This window comes from Dromiciops gliroides, chromosome 6 (assembly GCF_019393635.1).
Source record: "Dromiciops gliroides isolate mDroGli1 chromosome 6, mDroGli1.pri, whole genome shotgun sequence".
NCBI classification, from domain to species: Eukaryota; Metazoa; Chordata; class Mammalia; order Microbiotheria; family Microbiotheriidae; genus Dromiciops; species Dromiciops gliroides.
Genome location: NC_057866.1, coordinates 22,901,669 through 22,927,472, shown reverse-complemented (window position 1 = coordinate 22,927,472; position 25,804 = coordinate 22,901,669). Strand labels below are relative to the sequence as shown.

The 25,804-nt window shown below is 43.2% G+C and overlaps 1 protein-coding gene across 1 annotated transcript; it reads right to left on the bottom strand.

The window, feature by feature from the left end:
* Positions 1 to 230: 230 nt before the first annotated feature.
* MTCH2 (mitochondrial carrier 2) lies at positions 231 to 21,237 on the bottom strand. Its single transcript, XM_043970976.1, has 13 exons — positions 20,977 to 21,237; positions 15,522 to 15,606; positions 15,231 to 15,337; positions 11,698 to 11,724; positions 11,431 to 11,502; positions 9,811 to 9,868; positions 9,505 to 9,556; positions 9,080 to 9,139; positions 7,766 to 7,859; positions 5,828 to 5,875; positions 5,028 to 5,095; positions 2,789 to 2,864; positions 231 to 1,362 (listed from the first exon to the last, which is right to left on the bottom strand). The coding sequence occupies exons 1-13, from the start codon at positions 21,061 to 21,063 to the stop codon at positions 1,276 to 1,278; spliced, it is 921 nt and encodes a 306-aa protein (XP_043826911.1). The 5' UTR covers positions 21,064 to 21,237; the 3' UTR covers positions 231 to 1,275.
* Between the last annotated feature and the right edge of the window lie 4,567 nt (positions 21,238 to 25,804).

Here is a 25,804-nt window from a genome sequence, read left to right as displayed (position 1 = left end):
GGAGAAGGTTGGCAATGACCCAGTAGATTTTTCACACATATGACACCATTGGTACCATCAAACTTTTTCTTTCTTTTTTTTTTTGCAGGGCAATGAGTTCTGAGCTTGGATTGAACTCAGGTGCTCCTGAATCCAGAGCCAGTGCCACCTAGCTGCCCCCTACCATCAAACTTTCTTAAGTGAATTTTTCTGGATCTTTTAGATGCATCCAAAAAAGAGGAAAAAAAGAGTTTAAGTTTTTCAGAATTTTATTTTTCCATTTCCTTCTAAAATGTTCTTTGTTCTGTAAATTTCTGTAACACACTTGGTTGTGGGTCACACTGTGCCAGGCTACTGATGCTTTGGCTAAGAAAATCTTGGTAGTGGAAAACGAAATCTACATTATCAGACCCAGTATTACAAAATTCCTCTTTAGAATGTCATTAGGAATTAAAACTAAACCATCCCCACCCTCCTTTAAACAAAACTCTGGGGGGAGATGATAAAAAAGATCATGTACAATTAAAATCCTATTATAATGCACTGTTGGGTATGGCAAGGACACAGCTCATAGAGAGGACCAAGGACAGCGCTGCAATATTTTTCTAATCTGTGTTTCCTATTTTACAGGGTTTGTTGTGGAGCTTATAGGGAAGGAAGGCTGAAGTCATCACCAAGTCAGCTTTCTTGTACTTCATTTTGGTTAAAGGAATTTAAAAATAATCTTTGCTATTGTTAACATGTCCCTCTCAGAACTCACTTCTATTTCCACTGGGCTGAGCAGAATGAGATGGGGCCGGAGTCATTCAGAACCACATACAGGGAAGTGGGCTCTGTGGGGGATCCTACCATCTCCTCAGAGTTCACAAGAGGAGAGTAATTATTCATCTCCTAGAAAATTGCTTTATTAATTTTTTCTGAAGTTTCACAAGGTGTTTCTATTCCTGCTTGGAATTGAACAATTTTTCATTCTTAAAAAGCCTAAAATTGAGGCCTAAACTCCATAATAACCTGACCATTCCTCTAGAAAAGTGCAATTTTGCTTGATGTGAATCACATCTAAACCCAAAGCAAAAACTGCCCATTTCAGAAAAAAGAATCATTAGGACATCTCAGCAGTAGAGCAGTTTGCATTGGGAAATGAACAAAAAAGGCAGACACCAAACACCTCCATTTTCCCAAGATTAAATGATTATTAAAAAAAAAAGCGCACCACACTGTATAGAAATCAACATTCTCTCCCATAATTCTGTGCATTTGGGACTACAGAAATGTCATTGTCCCTGCCCCACATCTTCAAATTAACATCCTCAGGTCACAACAGTAAGTCTTCCCAAAAGGGACCTTCCGGAAAAACAAGCTATTTCCACGACTCATGTTTCCCTGGGGAAAAAAAAAAATCAAATAGATAAATAAAACTTATAGTGAAGGCCATGAGATCAGTCAATCCTATTGGCAAAATGAGAAAAGATACAACAGTTGTCTTGGAAATGCAACTACATGGTTAGGGCACCCAAGGATCCACTGCCACAGAACAGAAAGCTGTTACACTCTCTGACTAATGGTGACAAGCCAAATCAACAAATGCAAACGAAATGTCATTCCACCTTGGAGGGAGTGTGAGAAGAGGTTCTCCCCAGCCTTTATGAAGCTGTCAATGCTACAGGGGCATGGTTGATTTACAAGTAGTACAATTTTACTATCTGTGTTGGGTCCCAGCAAGAAGTCAACTAGAGGCGCCCCCTGGGCTCCCCTTCTTATAAGCCTGGCATTTTCTGGAGCTGGCTCAGTTTTCCAGTTCATTCTGAGGAGAATCAGGTACAGGGAGGACCGAGGGCCTCCGTTCTTACTTTTCCACCTGGGGGATGAGGGGACGGCTTGAGAGAGAAGAGGGCACAGTACAAGGTTAAACTCTCTGTGCCTAAACTAGGGACAGTGACTGTGGTGAAGATTTTAGAAAACTTGTTTGCCTAATGCGGGGGTAGGGGCTGGGGTATATGATCCTGAAGGCTATGTCAGTAAAACACTGTAGCCTTTTAGTCTCCAAGAAGGTCATTGGGACATGGCAATCCCAGTGGGACTTGGTCTCTCCCACTCATTTTTTACAGACTGATCTTGAGCTTTGTGAACCAAGGTCTGCCTCTCACATGTACCACAACAGCCACAAAATAATGCAACAGAGAACTTTATCTCCTTTCTTCCTGACCTTGTCTTTGTAAACATTGAAAACCAGTTGGGGCGCCACAATTCCTTGCTTTTTCACAGGCTTCATGCACAATGGTGGCCATTGTATCACTGAGGCCAGAGACCTAAGAAATCCCTGCTCAGGTGGCGGCCCAGAGTACACGCTTTGGGTCTAGCGGTCACTCGGTACCCCACGTACTAGACACTCAGAGACAACGTAGTACAGGAATTCTAGCTCTGTCACTAACTTGCTGCAACAGATGAATGTCATTCCTCATCTGTAAAATGGAATAATATTTAGCCTATGATAACTGCTAAAGGAATAAGAAAAAAAAATCTAAATCTCTGGATTTGATTCAGAGTGGGAAGGAAACAAGTGCTGAGTAACCAAGACCCTTTCAATAATCTGGGCACCTTCTGGTAGGTTAATATGCTTTATAGATTCTTTTTCTTATTTCCTGTTTCAGGTTTCTAAGTATGATATCCACCCCTTCTGCCAGAATGTCAGAATGAACATCATTTAAACAAATGACAGTGGTAGTTGCAGGTTAAACTTGTGTGGGAAGAAGGGATTTAGTCAAAAACCTGGAAGTAGTAGTTCAAAAAACTAAGAGAATTACCATACCTCTTTTTGTAGCATGCACCAACAGTCTAACCAGGAAGAATAAACTGGGGCATAAGGAGGGCACCCACCAGCAAGCCTGAAAAAGAGAGCAGTTCAGTTATCCTCCCATGTCTCTGGGGAGCTTGGCATCCTCTAGCCCATAGTTCTGGTCACAAAGGTACAGAAGAAGAGATGCCTGTTGTGAGGAAACACACTTCACTGAAATAGGGGATAGAGGCAGGACCAAGTCTTTTACAATCAAATCCACAAGCTAGCAGACACTTAGCTCATTTGTGTGTTTTCTTCTCCATTCTCAAGTACTAGGCTCGCCCCTTCTGTAAGCTCGGCAACGTACAACGGGAGCAGAAAAGGGGAAATGTCGGCCCTTGGGAGCCCTTGCTGGCAGACCTTGCATGATGCTCTGAAAACATTTAATCGAGACAGCTACTGTAAAAGAGATAGTGGTGTCTGTGCTCTTCAGAGCCCCCTTTTGCTTTGGCAGTAACTAGAGAGGTTCACAAAGCCTTCCTCACACACACTCTACTCTAGGCTGTCTTCGAACCACAAAAGGAGTCAACGTGCCCAGAACAGCAAGACCATATTTCCTTAGCTTGTGTCCTGTGTGAGGAACGCCACGTTGACAAGGGTATCTTCTTCATTAGGCACCGAACAGGGATGGAAGGAAGAATAAAGATAGATGCAGATTACTGCTAAGTCAGAAATGCACGTTCTGCAGGTCCACTTAGCAGGTAAAAGTTGGAAATCTGCACTTTGGCCTCCATTTAAACAGATCCTCTCCAATGAAGCCCTCTTCTGACACTGTAACCCTGCAGAGTAACACAAGAGGTAGAAGAGCCCAGGCCCAATGACGGAGAGTGTGTCTGTCCTCTCGAGGATCAGAGAGGAGAGGCTCAATGCCGCTGGCCAGAAGGAGCTGCATGTCTCATGGGGACTATCTGTAAAGGTGTAGAGGATGTAATCTGTGAGGGTGGAGGGACTGTCCACCCAGGATGAAATTATGGATCCCTGAGGTAGTGATATGATGTAAGGGAAAGGAGAAGAAAAGGCAATGAAAAAGAACATGCCAATGCATGTCTTTCCAAATCCAGTCCTTCCACAAAGTCCCCTCTGGTTGACATTCCAACCTGACACCCACAACAAAACACCAGCCCTGATCACCACCCAGCCATTACAGCCATCATCCAGAGGGGTGACTCCTGTGGAGAGGCCACCAGCCATGCCCACCAACTGCCATCCAGAGCAGGCAAGGTTGCTGAACCGAAGCAGGGGGGCATCCTGAGGCAGAGACAAGAGGCAGCATGTGCCAGGCAAGTCAAACTGGTCACCATTTCTCTTGGGCCCTGATGGACACAGCCCAAGAGCCTTGGGCAGTCATGCTTTCAGGCCCCTGCCTGCAGCCATCATCCTGGGAACCAGTCCCCGTGGAGATGCAGCCTGATCACTGCTCCCAAAGGGTCTACAGCCATGCCTTGTGAAGACCCAGAAAAGTTTTGGCTATCAGAGTCTCTGGCCCTGTCAATGGCTTAACACCTATCATCCATGGAAATGATGTTAAAGGAGTATTAGCATCTGCTCTGCTCCTGCACCTGGAGGACCATGGGACCATCCAGAGGGGCTTGTGCTCCCCCAGTAGAATGGGAGGTCTTCTTTCTATTTGTATGGCCAATGCTTAGCACAGTGACAAGCAGCTAGCCACACCCTCTTTCTCCATCAGAAGGGATAAGGCTGTGTTCGTGGATACGGCAGATAGTAGATCAACAGTTCGCTTGACTCCTTTAGAATAGAAGCCCCAAGAGACCATCACATATTTTATGTCATACAACACAAGCATATTTTAAGTCATTTTAAAAAAGGTCATTGAATGTACTGCTTGTTAAGACATACACAATTGGGGGCAGCTAGGTGGCGCAGTGGATAGAGTACTGGCCCTGGATTCAGGAGGACCTGAGTTCAAATCAAGCCTCAGACACTTGACACTTACTAGCTGTGTGACTCTGAGCAAGTCACTTAACCCCAACTGCCTCACCCCCCCCACCCCAAAAAGACATACACAATCACCTCCTAATTATACTATAAATACCAAATCAGGGACCAGAACTCACAACAGGCTTCAAGTATAAAAGGAAGATAATTACTTTGGGAGAAAAAAAATTTTTCCCCCCAAGGTCCCCATTAGGACTACCTCATCTGAGTAAAAAAGGAAGTGACAATCAAGAGAAAGAAAACAATGGTCACTTACCCACAGTTGTTGACAGCCATCAGGTTGGAGATAAGTACAAAGGGATAGGTCAGCATACTGGCAAAGAACTGAAACACCAAAGAATAAGAAGATGACAAAGCTTTCAGGACAACTTTTAATTTTCCACCATCTATTCTGCCTCTATCTCTTACCTCTCTATCAAATGGTCTAGAGGTATTATTATTTGTAATTGGAGTAAACAAGAAAATGATTACATATTTGTTTTGACAATGGGGATATGAACATTCTACACATCCTTCAAATTCTAGCTATTAATGACAGGAAGTTAGTCTTTGGACCAAATTCTATATTTATTCACACAGAGAATCTTAATTTTGTTGTGTGATCAGCAGTTTCATATAGAGAAAAACACTTTGTAATACATGGGGTGAAACCATATACAAATATAATTAGATATAAACGACAATTTCAGTTTCTCAGCTAAATACATGAATATTGTTACATTTTCCAGGTCAAAAGGATGCTGGTTTAGTTGGGTGATGGTAACGAAATTCAGCACTGAAACGTCAGGAAGCTTGTTCCCTCAGGCCAGGTTATTCACAGAGCTATAACACTTGGCTAACAGGTGGACAGGCTTATTTTTTAGAAATGGTGTAGACTCAATAATAGGATTTAAGAAATCTAGGTGCTATTCTTCACCTATAAAACATTAATGAACTTAGGAGGAAATGTCCTAATAGACATGTGGTAGATGACTTCTTCAAATGCTCTCAACATAGACTGGATGACAAAACAAAAATCTATTTCTAGGCTGAGGAGAGAAAGATGAACAAACTTACTCCAGTAACAGCCTGGGAATAACTCTTCATTTCATTCATGGTGGAAACCTAAAGAAGGGGAAAATCTTTAGAACAAATGAGAAAATTCTGTTGTTGCTAACGGCTGAGACTATCAGTACATCCCACACTTCATTTACTACCAATGTCTTTGTAAAGCCTTCCAATGAGATTTTAGAGACAAAAATATTGCAAAAACCTGGCTAACTATGATTATTCAGATCTATGTGAAACAGCAAACAATACACAATAGGTCAAAGTGAATTAGGTACAGAAGAATAAAGATGACCTGAGTGCAAGTCCAGCCTAACACTAGTTGTGTTACTCTGGGCAGGTCACTTAATTGCTCTCTGCCTCAGTTTCTTCAACTATAAAGTGGGATTCATAATAGCACCTTGTGTCCTAGGGGTGTTGTGAAGATCAAATGATATGTCTGTAAAGTGCCTGGCACATACATAGTAGATACTTGTTCCCTCTCCTTCCTACTGACTAAAAATAGTTTCTCTATTAGAATATTCAATTTAAGACGTGATATACAAATCCAATCCACGTCTGATCATGGATTCCATATACCCATAGAGTAGTCTGTTTTTCCCCAGTATGGGGTAACTGGGCAACCAGGTTATTAGTTGGATAAAGCGCCAGGCTGGGAATCAGGAAGAATTCCTGAGTTGAAATCTGACCTCAGATACTTACTAGCTGTTTTGCCCTGGGTAAGTCACTTAACCCTGTTTGCCTCAGTTTTCTCATCTGTAAAATGAGCTGGAGAAAGAAATAGCGAACTACTCCAGTATCTTTGCCAAACAACTCTCAAATGGGGTCATGAAGAGTCAGACATGACTGAAAAACACTGGGGAAATTGCCATAGTAACGTTAGGGCACTTCACTTTAAGCACCACCAAAAGGAGAATATGTATAGGTGATGCTGGCTCCCCAAACTCCTTTGTACAGAGTATGAAGATTTCAGGAGAGATAAGAACTTGGAAATTTTAATATGTGAATAACTGCATTTCAATAGAATTGGTTTCCTTGGTAATCCTAGGGATTTTATTTTATGCATTTAAAAACATTCTGAAAATGGGTCTATGAGTTTCACCAGTGCCAAAGGAAGCCACAACACAAGATGCTTCAGAACCTCTCCTCTCATCTAGAAGGTGTAAAAGAACCCAAGGAAGTGAGGGATTCTTCAGGACTTCTGCAAAACGCACCAGAACCCCGACGTATGTTTGAACTGCCCCACTCCTCCTTAATATGAAGGGGAAGCTCAGCCCACCAGTGGTCTGGACAGATGGAGGTAAAGAGTTGGGTTCTTGAAATCCCTTTATTGGGGCAGCTAGGTGGCTAGATAGAGCACCAGCCCCGGAGTCAGGAGTACCTGAGTTCAAATCCAGCCTCAGACATTTGACACTTACTAGCTGTGTGACCCTGGGCAAGTCACTTAACCCCAACTGCCTCACCAAAAAAAAAAATATCCCTTTATTATTCTCTTCCCTCCCTGGGCCCTATGCTTCCCCCATCTACCTGTGGCTTATGGCACAGGGCACTGCCCTGTGACCTTGGGCGAGTCACTTCACCTCTGCCTGTCCCAGTTTCCTCAGCTGAAAATGGGAATAATAAGAGCATCTATCTTCCAGGGTCACTGTGAAGCTAAAATGAAAATATTTATAAAGTGCTTTGTGAAGCTTAAAAGTGCTGTATGAATTCTAGCTATTATTTGCACAATCTTGAACCACTCCCACATCACAGCAAGTTCTTGGGAATCCACGGGGCCTCACTAAAGTCAACTTCTCCATTAGGTCATAGCAGTCTAGCCTTTAGCTCATGTGCTAGGGATCCCAGGGCAGGCAGGTCATCGATCCATTTCTCTTTCACTAAATTAGCTGTTATAAAGGCCTAAAATCTGCACCAAGCCATAGTTTAAGCAGGTCACGCACTACCTACCCCACTCTCCAGTGCATAGGTATTGACGAGGTAGGCCAATGAATTACAGAGCCACAAGGAAATGATGTCCCCCAGGAGGCGAGGAATAAGGCCCCTGCCACAAACAAACAAACCAACCAAAAAACCCAGGTAAGAGTTTAGAGTAAAGACCAAAGAATGTAATCATACTTCAGATAGTATTTTTAGTTTTTTCAAAATCAGATCCAGAGAAATAAAATAACTGAGTAGTTTTAAAAATGTGAACCCAAAGACCAGAACGTAATCACAAATTGAACCCATCTTTACCTAACTCTCCCCTCAGGCCAAAACATGGAAGGCTGATTCCCCAAGCCCTTAATTCCCTTTTAAAAAATAGGTGAAGTAGCCCTTCTCATAATCTGCCTGTTGGTCTACCATGTTTATTACTGTTAACTCTATTTTTTGAGGTTAAAAAACAAAACTGTTAAGAGGTTTAAAAGAGGATTAGATTATGGTTTCTGCTCAATAAAATTTTATAAATATAAAATCAGACATGCAAAAGAAAAATCATGAAGAACATTATGCAGAGGATAACTATTAAAATGACACCATGAAAGGCCCACATAAGCCTAAGAAGCAAAATGATCAATTCTCCAGCAAGGACACAAGAGTTGGGTCAAATGGACCTTTGGAATCTTCTACTTCCTCTGGATGAATAAAAACAAACTAGGCCAAGAAAGGACAAATCCCTTTATTTTCCAACCTGCAGGACCCCTTACTGGGAATGGGCGAGCTGACATTTACAATGAGATTACTTTAATGCATACTCGTCCAGGACAAAAGGATTAATTTTGGGTGAAAAAGCTTAAACTACAGACTAGTTAGGTCAATGGGAATTTGAGTTGGAATGGTGCTTGAAGTAATTTGAATCTCAAGTATACATTCTGTAGGCAGAATGAGGCCTAACTTTTCAGAAATGGGTGGGTTTGTTTTGCTTGCCTATGTATACTTTTTAAAGGGCTTTCCTTATAGCTTCCGTAATGAGGGAAAGGGGACCATCAACAGCATTGTCAAAGAAACCCAAAAACCCAAAGAGAGGTAATTGAAGCATTTAAAATGCACTGAAAGGAGTTTAGAAGGAAATAAATGAGGTTTATAAATAAATAAACAGGTATTGATTTTCATGGTTTTAAGAACAACCCTCATTTTTATTTGGAGTCTCTTGAGTTCAGAACTTGAAGAGAGTAGCTTCCATCAACAGATTAAAGAGAGACCCTTAGATTTCTAATAGCTCCCTTTCAAGATTCCCTGATCATGCTCAATTACTTAAACAAAATAAATTCAACATCAACTCACGCAAAGAATCCTAGGAAGCCCTCCTCTCGGTAAATGGTTACTATGGAGTCACACAGTCCGCTGAATGAGGTCAAGAGAAAAAGCAAAAGGTTTTATTATTTTGGAGACAAGAGGAAAAACACATTACTGAAACTGATGGAGCTGAAGGTCCTCCACACTCCTTGTTCCCTAAGCTTCTGAAGTGAATTCCTTAAAAAGTCGGCATGTCCACACACAGCAAACAGGACTGACTGTAGCTGACCGATATTTATTAAGTGCTTACTATGTGCCCTGCACTGTGCTAAGTGCTGGGGATACACAAAGGAGGCAAAGATGGCCCCTGCCCTTGAGAAGCTCACAGCCTAAAGTTCATGTGGAGTCTCTGTTCTAACAGTCAAAACTACTTTTCAACTCCACCTTATGAATGTGTGGTACAAGGCACTTACCAGTATTTGCTCTCTCTGCCAATGAACTGTACCATAGACCTCAGCGTGATCACTGCAGGAGAGAGAAGAAAGGTATGGGTGGACACTAGCCTTGAAAAGCAGCTTATTCCCCGAGCTGAGCTATCTGAATAACGTGGGGTAAAAAGAAAACCACCCCCCAACCCCCCACCAAAGCAAGACCACTAATAAATCCCTATATGAAGTCCCACAGTAACCAGCTGAGATGCCAACAGGACAAGTCAAATCATTAATGGAATACATACTATATTATAGATTTCTGTTACCACGTCATACCCAGAAACATACCATGGAAGGGATGTGTAACGAGGGTGGCGGCAGAACGAGCCATCATCTCCCGAGTAGTCTAGAAACAATTGACACATATTTCTGAAACCGACATTTTGACATTCACAAGTTGTATGAGATCAAATGTGGGTGAATACTGTACTATATGAAAAGGGCGTGAGGTGAAACAGGGCTCCAGCCCTGGAGTCAGGAACAGTAGCGTGGAGAGGATACAACAGAATACTTTTGTCATTCTAGCATACCTTTCACTCATGGATTTCAATGTTCTTTTTTAGTTATTCCTCAAAATATCTCTGCGAGGCCGGTTCCCGTTATTTTCTCAATTTTATAGATGAGAAAAACAAAAGCAAAAAACAGGGAGGGTCACCAGCAGGTAATCACAGAGCTGGAAGAAAAACTAAGAGTCCTGAATTCAGAGCATGAGGTCGTGTTCTCATTCTGAGCGACTCTCAATCAATCCAGACACCTCTATCACACAGGCATTACTTCACGAGTCTCTTCATCGAGAGACGTACTAAATTCTAACAGGGCCATCCCACAACCCTACAAAAGTAAGAAACTTGGAGTTGCCGAGGTTAACTCATTTTTCTAGTCCAGGGCACCTTGTGGTGGTAGCAAAGAAGAAGAAATTATAATTCCTAGGTAAAAAATCCCAGGTTTGAAATATGCCAAGTCTGTCTTACAACTTTTTGCACAGAGACATGTCCTTGGTATATCAATAAGAAAACAGTCACTGTGTGATTTGCTATCACCTAGACGTAAGAATTTTGGGACCACCTAAATACAAATGTGAATTAATCACAATAAGATTGTACAACACAAAATGGGTCAGTTAAGTGAAAAACAGATTTTTACCAGTAATCATACCTCTCATTTTAAATGAAATGTTAAATAAACAAAGTATATAAAAACAGGTCAATCATTTGCTTGATAAACTCCAAAGCCTTAAACCTTAGATGTTGAATGCTAAAACCTAATTCTAAGAAAATATCTAATAGCTAAACGAAAGGAGAAGCTCTTTTGGGAGTATGGATAGGGAAAGAAAGGATGGAGAAGGGACAGCAGTGATGGGAAGATCCCAACCTAGCCAAGAGTTGCTAAGACAGCATAGCCATGGGCCTCATACTATCTTTAACCTTTTCCTGAGGATTATCAGTTCCTTCAGGACACTCAGAGTAGCAACACAATTCTACTATTTTAGACAAAGGAGTCTCTTTACAGCTAATTTTGGTGGAATGCATCTTTTTTCCTAAATGACTTTTCCTGGTTCTTTATAGTTAAGTAGCATTACTAAATCAAAACCAAGTTAATGGTTTCATTTAAAAAAACAACAATAACACGGGAGGGGAGGAATGATATTACAATTACAAACACAATCAAGCAGCACTTATTCTGGAGGCCTCCTGGGGCCACAGCCTATTCCAGGCCCTGGGGAATCCAAAGACAAAGAACAAAACAATGGTTACTCTAGAAGTTAAGGTAAGAGGCAAAAGGAAGCTTAGGGCCTTGGATCAGACACTGATCACACATGTCCAACCAAAGGCCTATTGACTCCACATACTGTAGCACCTTGAGTTCAATTTAGGGAAATGGTTTTTAATATCTAGCTTAATCTCCTACCTCCTTGATAACCCTGTCAAAGGTGGATGGGCCATCTTTCTGTTGCGGAGGTGGAGGTCCTTGTTTTAACTCCTGTGGAAAGAATAAGAGAGTCAGGCTTCTGATGGCTTCAAACAGAACAATTCAGACTGGCGTCTACTCCATAGGCCAGCAGTTCCCTAAGCACTTCAAGGTATAATTATGGTGCCTTATCCTGAAGGGGAGGGGGAAGCAGCAGTAAGAATTTGCAAGGATAGGGCTCATGCATAAGGATCAGCTGCAACATACCTCAGCCTTGTCACAATCCTGGTATCTCTACAGGAAGGAAAAAAAAAAGAGGATTCGGGTTACCGGACATAGAACACAGATTGTCCTGGTAGTGGCTGAGCTAGACAAGGTGTCACTCCTGACCGCATGGCTTCCTCTGACCCTCAATCAGTAGTGACTCCCAACCGAGTAGCAAACTCTGTCAGACTGACTCACCATACTGGGGTCTTGGACAGAAACACTGCTAAAAGGAAGGGCCAGACACCCATGCGAAAAGCTGGTGAAACTATAGCACCAAACGAAGGGAAGAATAGAATGGATACCAAAGAACGAGGCTATCGACTGGGATAGGAAGAACACCAGTTTTCCAAAGTCTGATCAGTTCAAATCACAGAACTATTTGAACTGATGTAATGTCAAAGTTTTTAAAGCAAGAAAATAATATTTGCACACAGAACTTATAAAACACATAATATAATTATTTCTTCTGAACCTTCAAAAAGCCCTATAAAGTAGGAAATATACGATCATCCCCATTCTAAGATGCAGAAGCCAAAGTTCAAAGAATTCAAGAGACCAATCTAAGGTCACATGGCTATCACCAACCAACACAGGAACTGCCATTCCTATTCCAAGGCCAATAACTGTTTGACTCTACTCCTAGAGGAGGCAATATGGAAGGATTAGGCATAGTTTCTGCTCAACAAGATTTTATAAAGATAAAATCAGAAAGGCCAAAAGAAAAATCACAAAGAAAAAGGATATTGTACAAAGAGGACAATCTTTAAAATTGACTCTGAGGGGGCAGCTAGGTGGTGCAGTGGATAAAGCACCGGCCCTGGATTCAGGAGGACCTGAGTTCAAGTCTGGCCTCAGACACTTGACACTTACTAGCTGTGTGACCTTGGGCAAGTCACTTAACCCCCCCAAAAAATTTGACTCTACAAGGGGCTCACATAAGCCTAATACCAAACAGGTCTATCATTTGCCCTGGGATAGAAGATGAAGTAGGATTTGTGGGTTAGTTTAGAAACATAAGTTTTAACTATCCAGGAAGTAATTAAGCAATACTCAATAAGCAGACATTTCTTTAAAGTCACTCACATACACACTCAGTTTTGACAAAAATAGAAATCAGTAACTCATATTTCCTTAGTACTTTTAAGGTTTACAAAGTACCTCTCTCAGAAGAATAGAAAGACAGGCAGTGTAAGTATCATTTTCATTTTGCAAAAGAGTAAACTGAGGCTTAGACAGAATAAGTGAAGGCTCTAGGCAGAGTACTGGATTTGGAATGAGGAAAACCCCAATTCAAATCCTGGAAGACACTAGGCAAAGCACTTAATCTCTCCTAGTTGCAGTTTTAAAAATGGTCACAAGTGAAATCATGTTTGAAGAGCTTCACACATGTGAGCGTACAACAAAAATGCTAGTTATTATCATTATTGAAAAATGAATCACAGGCAGAATATGCCCATGCTCAAGGTTAGTCAGTTTTTCCTAAACCCAAGGTCAGTCTTCTTTCTTCTCTCTCTCCTAAGAACTGAAGGAAGGTAAATAACAGAAGCCAGAGATGAAAGAAAAATGGCACGATTAACCGGAATTATGGCTTCTTGTCAACTTGCTCTTTCTTCCCTAGATTCTGTTCTGATCGTCTGACTGTCTAAAGATGCCTATTTATTTCTGGATTTTTCCTTTTTACTTGTCTCTTTTAAACCATTCTGGCCTAATTTCAACGTGTGCTTGGTTCAGGTATAATACAGATATTCTTACTCTTATAAAAGGTGAAAATGACTTGATAGCAATAGCATTTCAATATAACAACAAACTCCAAGAGCAAATTAAAATATAAAATATTTACATATACAATATCTACAATATACAAAAAATACCTGGGAGTTGATCAAGGGACACTCAAGACATAGAAATACAATTACAAGACATACCTCAAAGAGATAATGACTTGACTACCTAAAGGACTAGTCACTGGCCATCAGTGGCCCAGTGGATAGAACACTGGCCCTGGATTCAGGAGGACCCGAGTTCAAATCCAGCCTCAGACACTTGACACTTACTAGCTGTGTGACCCTGGGCAAGTCACTTAACCCTCACTGCCCTGCCCCCCCCCCCAAGATGGCAGTAAGTGGACAGATTTAGTCCTATACCAATTAATCGTTTATAAACCTAGACAAAATGATAATAAACATTGCTTGGAGGAACTGAAGTTTGAAGCCGGATAATCTTGAGGGAAATAATGAAAAAAGTAGGAATGAAGGAGGAAATCATGCTTCTGAAACTCATATGGTATCATAAAGAAATAATCACCAAGAAGCAATGGGATATTGTGGAAAGAGAACTGGTCTTGGAGTCAGGAAAACCTGAGCTTGAGACACAAACTGTGTGACCCTGGGCACTTCACCATTCTGTGCTCTGGACACTTCTCTAAGACTAGAAGTTGCAGAGAGGCACTGCTGCTCTGCACTGGCAACAGGAGTTTCTTAACCTGGGAGGAACAGGTTAGATAAGGAAAAATCAGGAAAAAAAAAGTGAATTCAGTAACCTGGTGCTTAAAAAAACCTAAAAACGCCAATTACTTAGGGAATAATTCACCTCTGAACAAGAACTGCTGGGAAACTTGGAAAGTAATTTGGCAGGAATTAGACTTAGGTAAGCCTATGACCACCTTTGGCACAATAAGCTCAAAATGCATGTGACCTCATTATCAAAGAACCCACCATTAAAAAATGGTACAAGAGAATTGAATCAGGCACCATTTAGGGATCTGACCAACATTTGTTCTAACCTAACCAAGAGACAAGATGTGATCACAAGAGAAAATGCATCATTTAAAATTTCATGAAATTGAAAAGCTTTTGCAAGAACACAACCACTGCAACAAAGGGACTGTATGTGAACTGGGGTGGGGAGAGAATCTATGCATCTAAGCACCAGCCCTGGATTCAGGAGGACCTGAGTTCAAAGTCAGCCTCAGACACTTGACACTTACTAGCTGTGTGACCCTGGGCAAGTCACTTAACCCTCATTCTCCACCCCCCCCCCAAATCTATATATCTATTATTTTGTGAAGGCAGTGTGGTGTAATGGATAAAGTACAGGTCTTGGAATCAGAAAGACTTGGCTTCAAATCTCACCTTACATATTTACTAGGTATGTGATCCTAGGCAATTAACTTTACGTGCCTCAGTTTCCTCATCTGTAAAATGATGGCCTCAGGTCCTTTCCACCTTTAAATGTAGGATCCTACAATCTCATTTCTTATATCCACGATACACAGTGAACTTAACTATATAAGAAAGATAACCATTCTCCAATGGACAACTATCTTTCGGTCACTGGAGATAAAAGGGAAATAGTGAGAGGTTTCATATAAATGCCAAACAGACAGGAGCAGAAAATCAGGAGGGGAAAAGGTCATGGTTAAAAACCTATCCCTGGGGTGTGTGCACAGAACAATTTCTCCACTGGATCAATTGAATAAGTTATATTGAAAAAGTGTTTAAAGAGACGTGAAAATCGGTTTTGAAATCACTCACCTGCAACACTTTACTGTGGACCACAGTCCCAATAGCTCCAGAGCACAGTCTGGGAGTTAAGCCTTTAAAGAGCCCGCTTTTCCCATCGATATTCATAATATGTTGAGCTAGGAAAAGAAGCCAGATACTTAGATCACAACCTGAGGGGATTACTCCCTACACACAGAAATACAAAAGGGAATCTTCATGATCATTTCAGGTACTCTAAAGCCTACCCTCAGTTCCCTTTTAATGTGACAAATGTCAACAGTTTCATAGCCATCCAGCCCCAAGTGAATAAAACCAACTCACCATAACAAAAGAGTCCAGGGAGTTGACAAACTTGACGTCCAAAAATATTTCTTCCCATAGTTGGAGGAAGAGGCTCATATCCCACCTTAACAAGTTAAGAAAAAGTCATCATGGCTTTGAAGAGAGTGGAATTAAGTTTAATGATGCTATACAACTACGGAGGAGATACGTGTTCTTCTAGCCAGTAGTGATTGAGAAAAATAGTAGGCAAAACCACAGTGCAGTCAACTCTAGTCAAGAAAGCTATACAGAACTGCAGAAAATGTGACAAGCAATCTCCAAAGAAAATCTGGAGAGTCATTTACATTTGGAACAATAAGAAAAAACAAACAAACAAAAAAAGAGAATGAAAGAAAGGAGAGCAGGAATTCAATTAGCCAAGACAAGTAAAACAGACTAGACCCCCAGCCACAAAACCTGAAGGGCAGATTGCGACTAGAGATAGGGATCATTTTAAGATGGATTGCCATCTCATTTCTCTAATCTGTTCGGTTTTCGAAAGTGCTAAAAGGGTATTACTGGGGGGAAACAGACTGTGGGCTATGGGTCTAATTTTCTACTATCCTGATTGCCAAATATTTTTGACTCCCTAAAAGAATAGCCAGGCATTTTTTTAGAGTGAATCCCATTCCTCAATGGATAAGAAGTCAAAGTATAAAACCAAACAATTCTCGAAATAAGAATTGTAAACAATGAGCAAGTATAAGAAAAAGTGCAAATGAAAATGTCTTGAAGTGGCATCTCATATCCAGCAAGTTGACAAAAATAACAACCAAGTGTAGAGCTGTGAATTGCTCCAACCGTTCTGGAAAGCAATTTTCTAGTAGGCTAAGAAAGTGACCAAAATGTCCATACCCCTTGACCCAAAGACCTCAGAGCGAGGCTTTTCCCTAAGGAAGTCAAAGACAGAAATGAAAGTCTTATTTACAACAATAGCAGTCCTTTTGGTGGAAGCAAAGAAATAGTAATAAAATCGATGCCTCCTGTTAGAAGCTGGAAAAACTTATCTAATCATGGAGGTAATGGACTTTTACTATACTGTAAGGAACTATGAATATGCAGAATTCAGAGAAGCATGAGAAGGAATGTAAACTGATGCAGAGAAATAAGCTGAATCAACATAACAAGGTATACAAGGACAACAGACACAAAAATAAAAACCAAACCTGAATACTGTGTAATTATAAAGAACAAGCTTGTCCCAGGAGAGGATGAGAAAACATACAATCCTTCCTTTTTGCAGAGGTGGGGATCCTATGGTGTAAAATATTCCATATATATAATGCCAGACTTGGTTAACATGCAGCTGGCTTTCCTGAACTGCTTTTAGTCTTTCTTTTTCTATTATTTATTAGAAGCTTTGGCTTGCCAAGTAGGGGAGGGAGGGATATGTTTGGAAACGAAGATGTTAAAACAAAGGACATCAGTAAAATTTAATAATAAAAATAAAGTGAATACTAATAATTCAGAATGTCACCAAACTTTTCAGAAAATTGACAACACACATGTTGTGAAATCAAGGTTAGTAATAAGTCTTCTAGTTCCAGAGGCATGAATATCAATTAGAAGCTCCGGACTCTATAGGGTTGCTTTTCATTAAGAGAGGGCTTCAGAGGCCTTTCTGTTAGCTCAGCTGCTAGCAAATATACTGTAAATTGCTGCCACTTCCACATACTCATTATCCTGCCATAAATGCTCTGTGATTTTGTATATGCCAAATTTCAAAGATAATGCTGATTTCAAATCTTTTCTTCTGAATCTACCTCATGGTGCAAATAAACCCTGACACTGTGGAATCTAAATCTACAAAAGTCTACTTTTGACAATCTGAATTCGCTTCAGTTCAAGGAAAAGAATGTTGAAATATCACCCATGGGACTCACGTTCATATTCCTGAGAGGTAGGAATATCCACATGGTCTGTGCTAACTTGGGAAGCACCTTGTAAACCATAGAGCTTAATATGAGTTATCAGCTATATAAGTTCTACCTACCAAGCAATATTTACTAAGGACCTACAACATGCTGCATGCTGTTCTGGGAGATATGCAGACGCCCACTGCCCTCAGGAGCTCACACTCCACAAATGGGGACAACAGGTTCATCTAAGTATATACAAGAGACATACAAAGCAGACATGAGGTAACCTTGGCTGGAAAAGCACTCATTGGCCATTGAGAAAGGCTTCCTGCAGAAGACATTGCTTAAGCTGGAGTCCCAAAGGAAGCCAGGGACTCCAAGGAGTGGAGATAGCAAGAACATTCTAGGAATGGGAATGGCCAGTACAAAGGCCCAGAGAATGGAGATGAAGGTTCCTGTGTGAAGAACAGCAAGAATGTCATTATGTCAAGGGGAGTAATATTTAAGGAGCTTGGAGAGGTAGGAAGGGGCCAAGTTGCAGAGAGCTTTAAATGCCAAACACAAGAATTTCTATTTGATCCTAACAAGAATAGGGAGTCAATGGAATTTATTTAATTTGTTTCAATTGTCAAGCCCTTTTCCCCTCCCTCTCACTTCCCCTATACTGGAAACTTAAAAACAACAACAAAAAACATAATCACTATAATAAGCACAGTCAAGTAAAAGAAGTTTCCATATTTGATGTGTCCAAGAATGTGTTTCGTTCTGCAACTTAGTCTCTTACTCCTCAGTCAGGAGGTGAACAGCATGCTTTATCACCAATTCTCTAGAATCATGATTGATTAATCACCAAATTGATCAGTTCTTACATTTCTCAAAACTTTGTTTTACAATGTTGATGCTATGGTAGAAACTGTTCTCCTGGTACTGCTCACTTCACTCTGCAGAAGTCCATAAAGTTTTCTGAGCTTTCTCTGACACTATCTCTTTACTTCTTTTCTTTTTTTTTTTTTGCAGGGCAATGAGGGTTAAGTGACTTGCCCAGGGTCATACAGCTAGTATGTGTCAAATGTATGAGGCCACATTTGAACTCAGGTCCTCCTGAATCCAGGGCCGGTGCTCTTTCTTTATTTCTTAAAGCATTCCACTCCGTTCATGTACTGTAACTTGTTCAGCCATTCCCCAATAGATGAGTCCTCCCTTAGTTTCCAGTTCTTTGCCACCACAAAAAGAGCTACTATAAATATTTGTGTCCATACAGGACCTTTTCCTCTTTATTTCCTCTGGGTACAAGCCTAGTAGTGGTATTACTGGGTCAAAGGGTAACACTGTACATAGTTTAATAACTCTTTGGGCATAATTCCAAACTACTTTCCACAATGACTATCAATTTACAGCTCTGCTACGAGTGCACTGATGTGTTTGTTTTCTTAAAGCCATTTCAACATTTGTCATTTTCCTTTTTTTGAGGTGGAGCCTCATATTTGCTTTAATTTGAATTTCCCTACTTGGTCACCGGAGTTTACTGATTATATACAGGGACATGTATGGGAGATATATTGGAATGAGGAGAGGTTTGAGGTAGGGAGAACAGTAAGGAGGCTTATTGCAATAGTAAAAGGAGATAGGTGATGAAGATGGTGGATGGGAGAGAAAAGAGAAGGGAAGCAACATTTGAGATGTGGAGACAGAAATAACAAGATCTAGGAAATTACTGGATGAGGGGAGAGCAAGAGAGAGGAGTTGGAGACAGTGGAGTTGTGAACTTAGGAGACTACAACGACCATTGTACCCTTGACGAAAAAGGGGAGCTCCTGAGAGGGGAGAGGGTTGGGTTCTGGATATACCTATAAGATAGCCAGTGAGAAACATTTAAATGGTAGTTGGTAATGCCAGACTGGAAGGCAGATTAGGGCTCAGGGCTAGATGTATGGACCTGTCCATATATAGGGATGACAACGAAACCCAACGGAGTGGATGAGGTTACCAAATGAGAGTGCAGAAAGAGCCATGTACACACATGACAGTCTCGGGGTATATGCAATTGGTGGACTTGACACAAATGATGGAGCAACAAAGAAGACAGAGAAGAAACACTCAGATAGGAGGAGTAGGGCCAAGGAAGAGCAGTGTAGTGTAACAACACCATAGCAATAAGTGCTAGACATTATCAGCAAAGGAGAAATTTTGGGGGGAAAAATCAAAATATTTAATGCTTCAATTGAGGCAATCTGCATGTTGAAGATACACACAACCTAGCCTGGGTAAACAGTAAATACAGAGTACCATCTGAAAACTCTTTTACAAGAACTTACCGATTCACCCAAACCTAGCTAAAAGCCCTTCCGACAACCTGGTGTTTTTTTTTAGCTCTAAGTAAATGCGATTCTCATCCTGTCATAGCCACATGAGGTCCCACATCAGAGCCTCATGGAGTTCTTCAGAAACTTGACTCAGCAACCCTCCCAATCACCTTATTATCATTTCTGAATGAGCTCCTTGTGTCTAACCAGGTATCTGCTTCCAAAATCTGCTGCACAACAGCAGCAGCCAAAGAAACGACTCCCCAATGCAGCCCCAAAGAAATTCGACCAATTTCCCCCCCAATATCTGTGAACATTACTGTAGATAGGATTCCTGTTGAAAGACACTGGGGGGGGGAGCCCAAGAGGAAGCTTTTTTTTTCTTTTGTTGGGGGTCCAGGAAGGTGACCTTTCCTTTGAGTCTTTGAATCAGGACGCTCACCTGGAAACCCCCAAAGACTGTATGTTACCGGCTCACAAAGTGAGAACAATATCCCTCGGGTCTGGGTTTCCTCCTGCAATGTCCAGTCACTTTAGCACTCAGGTACTGAGGGGAGGCAGAGCAAGGAAAAGAACCCATCGCACTTTCTGGGTGGGAGGGAACCAAGGAAAAGTCAAGAAATCCACCAGCTCGGAGTCGGAGCTAAGTCTCCACGGCATGTTTTTAGCTTTTTTTTTTTGGATTGAAAGGAAAAAAGGTTTGAGGAAGGGGGAAGAGGGATGGGCCATATGGGGGGGGGGGTGGATCAGGAACAAGTCATGAAATCCATCCATTGGTCTCGAGTCCCAACTGTGTTCCAGGGTCTGCTATGACCTTAGCAATCCCCCCACCCCCAAGCCCTCATTTTACTGAGGACAGAGGAGGGACCCATCGCACCTTCCGCGCTGAGGGCCCAGGAAGGAGGAAAAGGGCAGCCGGGGAAGGAGGGCAGAGGGCAGAGAAGAAGCCCGAGGGGGTGAGCAAAGGCCAGGGATCCCCCGGGCGATCGCACGTGCGGGGGAAGGGCCCCCGGGCAGGGCCGACGCCTCTGGGCGTCCTCACTTTGCAAGGTCCTCTAGACGGACTTTCCGGCCAGGGAGGGGGTGGGGTGGGGAGGGGAGGCACCTTCGGGGCCCGGGGAGCTAGGAATGAGTCCAGAAATCCACTGGCCCCGGCCAAATCCTCGGAGCAGGCCCGGGCCGGGCCGGCCAGGGCGGCGGCCCGCGTCCGGAGGCCCGGGGCGGGGAGGAGGCCGGCGGCGGCGGCGGGCGAGCCTCCGGGACGCAGGGCCCGGCGGTGGCGGCGGCTCCTACCTGTACGAGCACCTTCACGTACATGAGCGGCTGCGAGAGGATGGTGAGGCCCGAGCCCAGCAGCACCTGACTGGCCGCCTCCGCCATGATGGCACCTACGGACGGACGGAGGGACGGAGGGACGAGCGGGCAAGCTGGGGGACCGAGCCACCGACCGACCGGGTCCCGGATCACGTGCCGGGGCCGGCGGCTTTGCTGACCCGCGGAGCGCGCACGCACGCCTTTTCCCCGCCTTCCGCGAGTGGCGGCGGCGGCGCGCACGCAGAGCCCAAAGAAACGGCAGTGCCGCGCGGGCCGAGGGGAAGAGGCGAGGGCCGTGGGGCGGGGCCGTACCCGCGACTCGGCCACGCTCCCTGGGCCTGCTCACGCGTTAGGCCCCCCGCGGCGAGGCGGAAGGCGACTGCGCTTGCGCGGAACAGCAAGGGGGCGGAGCAAAGCCCAAGGAGAAGCCGGGGCGGGAGAGTTAACTTGGTGGCCAAGTGCGGAACTGCCTGAGAAAAGGCTGCCTTCGGTTGCCTTGCGGCCGCTCTCCAACAATCACCCTCAGAGATTCACAGACATAGCCGCCGTCCTAGGGCGCCCTCGAGGCTCAGCGCGGGCGGGGCCGGGGTGCTCCCATTTCACGCTGGAGCAAACAGGGCGGGACAGGGGCCGCGCCTCGTCCAGGAGGGGCAGGAGGGGGAGGTCCGGGCAAGCTCGGCCCCAGGAGGGCAGAGGGAGGCCGGCTTAGAGCCTTCCGCCGGCCCGCCGGGCTGCCCTGATCGTCTGACGGCCTCCAGCGGCCGGTGAGGCGCAGCTGCGGCCCGGCGGCCGAGGGCCCCGGGGAAGCCCAGGAAGGGCCGTCGTGACCGGCGCTTAGGCCTCCGGGGCCGGCACGGGAGGGTCGGGATCAGGGACGGCTCGGGAGCGGGCTCCGCCGCTCGTTTCCTCGGCGTGTTGGTGCCGTCCGGACGGGGGGCTGTAGGGTGGCTCATTCTCCCCTGGGCCTCCCCTGTGGGGTGAAGTGGCCGAACCCAGAGTCCACATCGCTGGGGCCGTAGGAAGGGGAAGGACCTCGGAGCACAGACTTCCCGGGCTCTCTGCTGGCCCTTCTCCGGTGCCCGGCCTCCCGATTCATCCATCCCGAGGCCTGGCTCTGTTTATGCTAAGGACGGGAAGGTTGGGACGCCGTCATCACTGAGGAGGGGGCTCTTCCGGAGGGAGAGCTATTTAAAACGTGTGTGTGTGTGTGTCTGTGTCTGTGTGTGTGTCTGTGTCTGTGTCTGTGTCTGTCTGTCTGTCTGGTTTTTGTTCACAAGGAGCCGATGGACTCCCGGAGGAGACCTATGCAGCAACATTTAGAAAATATGAAGGGAATCTCAAGGCCGAAGTCAGCAGTTGGGAGTAGCTGCAGAAGTCTTAAAGGAAGTCGGGCCAAGTGAAGAGGCCAATGTGAGGGGGCAGTCTTGCAGACTGGGGTCGGCTAGGGTGAAGGCATCCAGCCTCTCAGTGATAAACCCCTGTGGACTAAGCTACCATGTGGGTCTGGGAAAACAGATGCCATCTGTGGCTAGGCCCATCCTGGAAGCCTTTCCAGTGTGGTAGAACCTGCCAAAGCTTCGGAGAATCCAGGATCAGATCACCATGCCATCTGCCATTATAAAAACCACATTTCCCCAGAAACCTTTTATGAGAAAAACAAAAACACTTATGCTCCCAGCACTATATATATCTCATATAGTATTATGGCACTGTAGAATCTTAGTGTTGACCTAAATTAATATACAATGTTATTTCCCCCATGTCTGGAATGCACTCCCTCCTCATATAGGACTTTTGGAATCCTTTCATCAAAATTCAACTCAGGCACTACCTCTTCTGTGTCTTGCCTGACTTCCCTAATTGAATATGCTCTTTCTTTCAAGTAGTCCCAGAACATTTTGGACTTCTCTTCTGCCTTCATCCTATTCTATCTTCTATTGTCCTTCTCTGCATATTTCACATATCCCACCTTCCCCTGGGGACTCAACCTCCTTGAGGACCTGGATCTTATTATCCATTTGGCTTTCTATATCTTTGTATCTGCAGGGCCTACCACACTGCCTTGTGTGCTGTTGAATTTAATTCTTGAGGACAGAGATTGGCTTTCATAAAATATCAGTCTTAAACCAGTATCCTACAAGATGTTATTTGGCCTGAGGTGAGGCAGTAAAAGGATGTTATTGTGCCATTTTTTGAAAATTTAAATCTTTTCTACCACCTTGGGGTCTTCAGAAGGCAATCTGACACAGTCTGCTTCTATTAAATTAAAAAAGAAATTTCACAGCAAGTTTATCTGATAAAGGCTTCATTTCTCAAATATAAAGAACTTAGTCAAATTTATAATACTACAAGCAATTCTCCAGTTGATAAATGGTCAAAGGCTACAAACAGGCAATTTTCAAAGAAGTCAAAGCTACCTTTAGTCATATGAAAAAAAGGCTCTAAATCACTATTGATTAGAGAAATGCAAATTAAAGCAGCTCTGAGGTAGCACCTCACATCTATCAGATTGGCTAATACACCAGAAAAGGAAAGTGACAAATGTTGGGGATGTAGAAAAATTGAAACACTAATGCATTGCCAGAGCAGCTATTATGGAGAGCAATTTGGGGAACTATGCCCAAAAGGCAATCAAACTGTGTGTGCCCTTTGATCCACCAATACCACTACTAGGTCCATATCCTAAAGAGATTTTAAACAAAAGAAAGGACAAAATATTGTACAAAATAATGTACAAAGTATAGCAGCTCTTTTTGTGGTGGCAAAGATTTGGAAATTGAGGGAATGTCCATCAATTGGGGAATGGCTAAACAAATTGTGATATATGATTGTGATGGAATACTATTGTGCTATAAGAAATGATGAGCAGGATGGTTTCAGAAAAACCTGAAGAGATATGAACTGATGCAAAGTAAAGTGAGCAGATCCAGAATACTGACCACAGTAACAGTAATATGATGATCAAACTGAATGAATTAGCTATTTTTTTTTTCTGGGGCAATGGGGGTTAAGTGACTTGCCCAGGGTCAGACAGCTAGTAAGTATCAAGTGTCTGAGGCCAGATTTGAACTCAGGTCCTCCTGAATACAAGGCCAGTGCTTTTAGCCACTGGGCCAACTAGCTGCCCCCATGACTTAGCTATTTTGAGCAATACAGTGATTCAAGACTTCCAAAGGTCTTATGATGAAAAATGCTATCCACCTCCAGAGAAAGAACTGATGGAATCTGAATGTAGATTGAAGTATACTTTTTCACTTTATTTTTCTTGGGTGTTTTTTTTTTCTGTTTTCTTTTGCAACATGGCTAATATGGAAATATATTTTGCACGACGTCTTATTCATTTCAGCTGTCATTTTTTCAGTTGTCTGACTCTTCATGACCCCATTTGGGCTTTTCTTGGCAAAGCCACTGGAGTGGTTTGTCAGTTCCTTCTCCAGCTCATTTTACAGATGAAACTGAGGCAGACAGCGTGAAGTGACGTGCCCAGGGTCACCCAGCTAGTAAGTGTCTGAGTTAAGTGTCAGGAAGATGAGTCTTCCTGGCTTCAAGGCCCAGTGCTCTATCTGGTGCACTGTGCAGCACCAATATGTATCATCTCTATCAAATTGCTTGGCTTCTCAAGGAGTGTAGGGAATGAAAGGAGGGAGAGAATTTGTAACTCAACATTTTAAAAAATGAATGTTTAGAAAATCTTTTTACATGTAATTGAGAAAATTAAATTTTTTCATCTCTCATTCTTTTCCACTTTTTGTTTTGCTTTTTCCTCTTTCTCCAGTTTCTCCCCTTACATACTCTTTACTCTTCCTTTTATTTTATCTTTTTCCTCTTCTAATCTTCCCATCTCTCTTAAGTCTCTGTTTCTTCCCCCTTCCCTCCCTTCCATACTTGCAACTGGAGGTAATATTGGCACATAGGAAGGAGCCAAGTCCTTCTCTGGATAATTTTTTTTGGGGGGGGGGCAGGGCAATGAAGGTTAAGTGATTTGCCCAGGGTCACACAGCTAGTAAGTGTCAAGTGTCTGAGACAGGATTTGAACTCAGGTCCTCCTGACTCCAGGGCCAGTGCTTTATCCACTGCGCCACCTAGCTGCCCCACTGGATCATTCTTAGTGTTTCCTAAATACTGTGGGTTAATGACAATCCCAAGGCACACTGCAAGCCACTCTTCAGCTAAATGGCTAAATTTCCCATGCTGCCCTCTTAGAATTCACTTGTAAACTTTTTTTTTTTTAGTTAGTTGGGGTTAAGTGACTTGCCCAGGGTCACACAGCTATTAAGTGTTAAGTGTCTGAGGCCGGATTTGAACTCAGATACTCCTGACTCCAGGGCCGGTGCTCTATCCACTGCACCACCTAGCTGCCCCTCCCTTGTAAACATTTTACTTTACTAAAGACTCAGTTCTTTTGGGCAGTTGGGTGGTGCAGTGGATAGAGCACTAGGCCTAGAGTCAGGAAGACCTGAGTTCAAGCCCAGCCCCAGACACTTTCTAGCTGGACTTAACTCTGTTTCAGCTTCCTCATATGTAAAATGAGCTGGAGAAGGAAATGGTAACCCCCTCCAGTATCTTTTCCAAGAAAAGCCCAAATAGGGCTACGAAGAGTTACATAAAACCAAACAGCATTACACTTACTAGCTGTGTGACCTTGGGCAAGTCACTTAAGCCTCATTTTCCCCCCCAAAAAACCCAAACGGCAACAAAAATAATTGTTATTTAGTCCTTAGTACATTTTGGTACTTCACATTAAATAAGAATAATTGGTATTAGATTAACATAAAAACACTATGTATTCCCAAGCAAAACAGGACTT

What these genes read in the sequence shown, in the direction of transcription:
- MTCH2 (XM_043970976.1), bottom strand. Translation starts at nt 21,063, where the DNA reads ATGGCGGAGGCGGCCAGTCAGGTGCTGCTGGGCTCGGGCCTCACCATC. An exon ending in TCCACAGTAAAGTGTTGCAG is followed by an intron (nt 11,725 to 15,230) that starts GTGAGTGATTTC and finishes TCCTTCCTGTAG; the next exon opens with AGATACCAGGATTGTGACAA. An exon ending in GGTGCATGCTACAAAAAGAG is followed by an intron (nt 1,363 to 2,788) that starts GTATGGTAATTC and finishes TTTTTTCCCCAG; the next exon opens with GGAAACATGAGTCGTGGAAA.